At 44.6% G+C, this 3,254-nt stretch overlaps 1 protein-coding gene across 1 annotated transcript; it reads right to left on the bottom strand.

Moving 5' to 3' along the window:
• Nucleotides 1–230: 230 nt before the first annotated feature.
• LOC111435199 (protein NUCLEAR FUSION DEFECTIVE 4-like) lies at nucleotides 231–2,608 on the bottom strand. The gene is made up of 3 exons (XM_023072575.1): nucleotides 2,219–2,608; nucleotides 1,363–2,129; nucleotides 231–807 (listed from the first exon to the last, which is right to left on the bottom strand). Exons 1-3 carry the CDS (start codon nucleotides 2,558–2,560, stop codon nucleotides 366–368), a joined length of 1,551 nt encoding a protein of 516 aa, XP_022928343.1. The 5' UTR covers nucleotides 2,561–2,608; the 3' UTR covers nucleotides 231–365.
• Nucleotides 2,609–3,254: the final 646 nt, after the last annotated feature.

Here is a 3,254-nt window from a genome sequence, read left to right as displayed (position 1 = left end):
GTGTTTCTTTCAATTCTTTTGATTTTTCAACAACATGGGCTAGACCCATAGTCACGCTTAGGACTACGTTAATGAACCCACTTCGTAAGTTTATGTGTGCATGCATGAATCAGGAGCAGAAAAGTACCGTGCATCCAACCTTACCTAAAAAGTGCAAGAAACCATTGTAAAAATTAGATGTCACTTGTCATATGATACTGATACTTACATAAGTACTTGACAATAAGATACCATAGAAATGAACTTTTTGATAGACAATTTTTCACATTTTAGTACGTTAATAACATATTGGATCCATCATGACACGCATCCAATAGCGGTATTATTTATTTAAATAGGGCATTTAAAGTGGCCTTTGTCACCTATCACCTTCCATCTCTTATTTTGGAGTACAATCTCTTAGTTCTAATGAACAAAAGCAAGTCCACGCCAAGCCCAACCACACATGAACAAGCCATTACCACAAACACAAGCCTGTAACAATGCTCTCCCATGCACGTATTCCCACCCTCCTCTGTCTTCGTCGCCTCCATGTCGTAGAGAATCCCGGCCAGCAGCCCCGAGAAGAGGAACGAACCGAGTGGGAGGTTGAAGATCAGAACGTTGTAGATCATGCCATAGTCTTTGAGCCCGAAAATTTCAGAGGCGATCGGGACACTGATGGCGAGACGAACACCGTAACAGATACCGACAATGATCGAGCCGATGTATAAGGAACTAGGCATGCCAATGGCTAAGAGAATGCAGCCAATTGCCATTAGAATTTGAGAAGCTGCGTTCCATAGTGGCCTTGCCATCCCTGCTTTCCTGTTCATGAATAAACAATTCAACTGTCCAAGCTCACCGCTAGCAGATATTGTCCTCTTTAGAATTTCACTTTCGGACTTGTGCTCAAGGTTTTTAAAACGCGTATGCTAGGGAGAAATTTTTTGCCCTTATAAAGGGTGTTTCGTTCTCCTCCGCAACCGAGGTGGGATTTCACAATCCACCCCCCTTCGGGGCCCAACGTCCTCGCTGGCACTCGTTTCTCTCTCCAATCGATGTGGGCCCCACCAAATCCACCCCTTTGTAGCCCAGCGTCTTTCCTGGCATATCACCTCATGTCCAGCCCTTCGGAATTCAGCCTCCTGCATTGCCCAGGCTCTAATACCATTTGTAATGGCCTAAGCCTACGACTAGTAGATAATGTCATCTTTGGGCTTTCACTTTCGGACTTGCCCTTAGGGTTTTTAAAACGTGTCGGGAGGTTTCTACACTCTTATAAATAGTGTTTCGTTCTCCTCCCCAACCGATGTGTGGGATCTCACATCAATGGTAGCTATTTTTTTGAAAATGGGTCGTGATATATTATATTCTACTTACTTGATGAAATACTCCGATGCCGATCCCGATAAAATCCGACCAAAAAATCCCCAAATGCTCATCAAAGAGATGAAGCTCGAAACGTCGTCGTATCCAAGAGCCAATCCGATTTGACCCATGTTGTTCATCACTGCCAATCCGGTACCCACTCCAAACAAAAACGACACAAACAGAAGCCAAAATTCAACTGTCTTCATCGCCTCCACAATCGTGTGATCTTCTCCTATCACCGGATTCCCATTTCCCTCCACCTCCGCCACTTCCTCAGCCGCCAACAACGCCTCTGCAGCCGCACCGGACCGGCCCCTGTTCTTGAGGAATGAGTGAATTGGGATTACCAGAGGGGAAACGAGGAGAATCAATAACACAATGGAGAAAATTATCGATACGGATGAGGTGGGATTGGGGATCGAATCAAAGGCCAAGAGACTGACGGCGACGGCGACGGCGATGGCGTTGAGGACCCAGAAGTACTGGGAATCCTCTGTTTCGTTATCGACGGCGAAGGGGGTTTCACGGAGGAAGAGAATGGCAATGAGGCAAACGGCGAAGGGGACGACGGCGAGAAGGGCGAGAAAGGAAGAGGGATCATTGGAGAAAAGGGCGAAACAGAGATCGGTGAAAATGGCGGTGCTGAGAGCGACGTAACCTTTGAGAACGCCGGAAACAGAGCCTATGTTTCGCCGGAAGTTTCTGAGGCAAGTAACGAGCACGGCGGTGTTCATCCAAGTGCTACTATTCCCTCCCATGCACATAAAAATACTTATCTATAAATTTAAAACCAACCCAAATCAAGAAATAGGCGAAAATTTTCATTTCATTACAGAAATTGAAACAGAGATTGAAACCATAATACCTGCCAGTAAGGGAGGGGGTTGATTGTTTTGCTGACGACGAGCCATTGACCGCCGTAGCCAATGAGGCCTTCGAGGGAGCCGATGAGGAGGAGGAGGGAGGGGGGGAGGCGGTCGGAGGCGAGGCCGGAAAGGAGGCCAAAGGCTTTGCCTAAGTCTTTGGCGACGGAGAGATTGTTGAGTTGGAGCTGGGAGAGGTTCATGAGGGATTTGAGGGCGGCGGAGTAATTGGAGAAGGTGTAGTTGTTGCCTGCGATGGATTGGACCCAGACGGCGGAGACTAGGCTGAGCCACTTCACGGCGGAGGAGGAGGACGGCGGAGGAGGGGGGTGAAAAATGCTCATTGAAGTTGCAGAGAGAAGGACGGCGGAGGAGCTTGTTTCCGAAGGCAGTTGCAGGCTGCCTTTATGGCGGTTGAAGTATGACTGTTGAGGCATTTTGTTTTTTTTGGAGGGAATGGACTGACACGTGCGTACTCCTTAACATAACACGTGGGAAGAGTTTTTTTTTTTGAAAAATTTAAAAATTAAAAATAAATAAAAGAAATTCATATGAGTGTTCACCGGTTGGGTTGACTTGTTCAACGACCAAATTAATCAATCTGAGAGTCACTCCCAATAATTCTCAGCATTTACCAACCACTTTCTTATGAACAACTAATCTCGTGTTTTTTGGGTTGGATTGACTTTTTGAGGTCCTAAATTTTTTCAACTCAGAATCCAACCCAACCTAACTCGAGGGTTCATTATTTAATAAGGGTTGTCTGTGTTGAAAAAATTTATAACCCGAATAATTAAGGTCCAAAAAAGTCAACACAACTCACAAATATATTTGAATGCATTTAGTCTACATACGTCCTTTCAATTTATTACATTATCAACATTTGTCCGCTTGAAATAAAATAAAAAAAAATGTATTATCCCCGATCAATTTATATCAAAATATGTAATTAAAACAAAATTCGAATAACACAGCTCAAAATAGATACGTAACATCTATAGTTACAGCTAATCTTCGTTGTTCTAAATGAAATGACCA

The sequence above is a fragment of the Cucurbita moschata genome, unplaced genomic scaffold (assembly GCF_002738365.1).
Source record: "Cucurbita moschata cultivar Rifu unplaced genomic scaffold, Cmos_1.0 Cmo_Scf00048, whole genome shotgun sequence".
In the NCBI taxonomy this organism is placed as follows: Eukaryota; Viridiplantae; Streptophyta; class Magnoliopsida; order Cucurbitales; family Cucurbitaceae; genus Cucurbita; species Cucurbita moschata.
This window is presented reverse-complemented; position numbering and strand designations above follow the sequence as displayed.

Bases quoted from the DNA above. Each gene is read 5' to 3' on its own strand.
- LOC111435199 (XM_023072575.1), bottom strand. From the start codon at position 2,560: ATGAGCATTTTTCACCCCCCTCCTCCGCCGTCCTCCTCCTCCGCCGTG. The intron at 2,130-2,218 runs GTATTATGGTTT...TTAAATTTATAG, and splicing joins ACCCCCTCCCTTACTGGCAG to ATAAGTATTTTTATGTGCAT. The intron at 808-1,362 runs GTAAGTAGAATA...ATTCATGAACAG, and splicing joins GCATCGGAGTATTTCATCAA to GAAAGCAGGGATGGCAAGGC.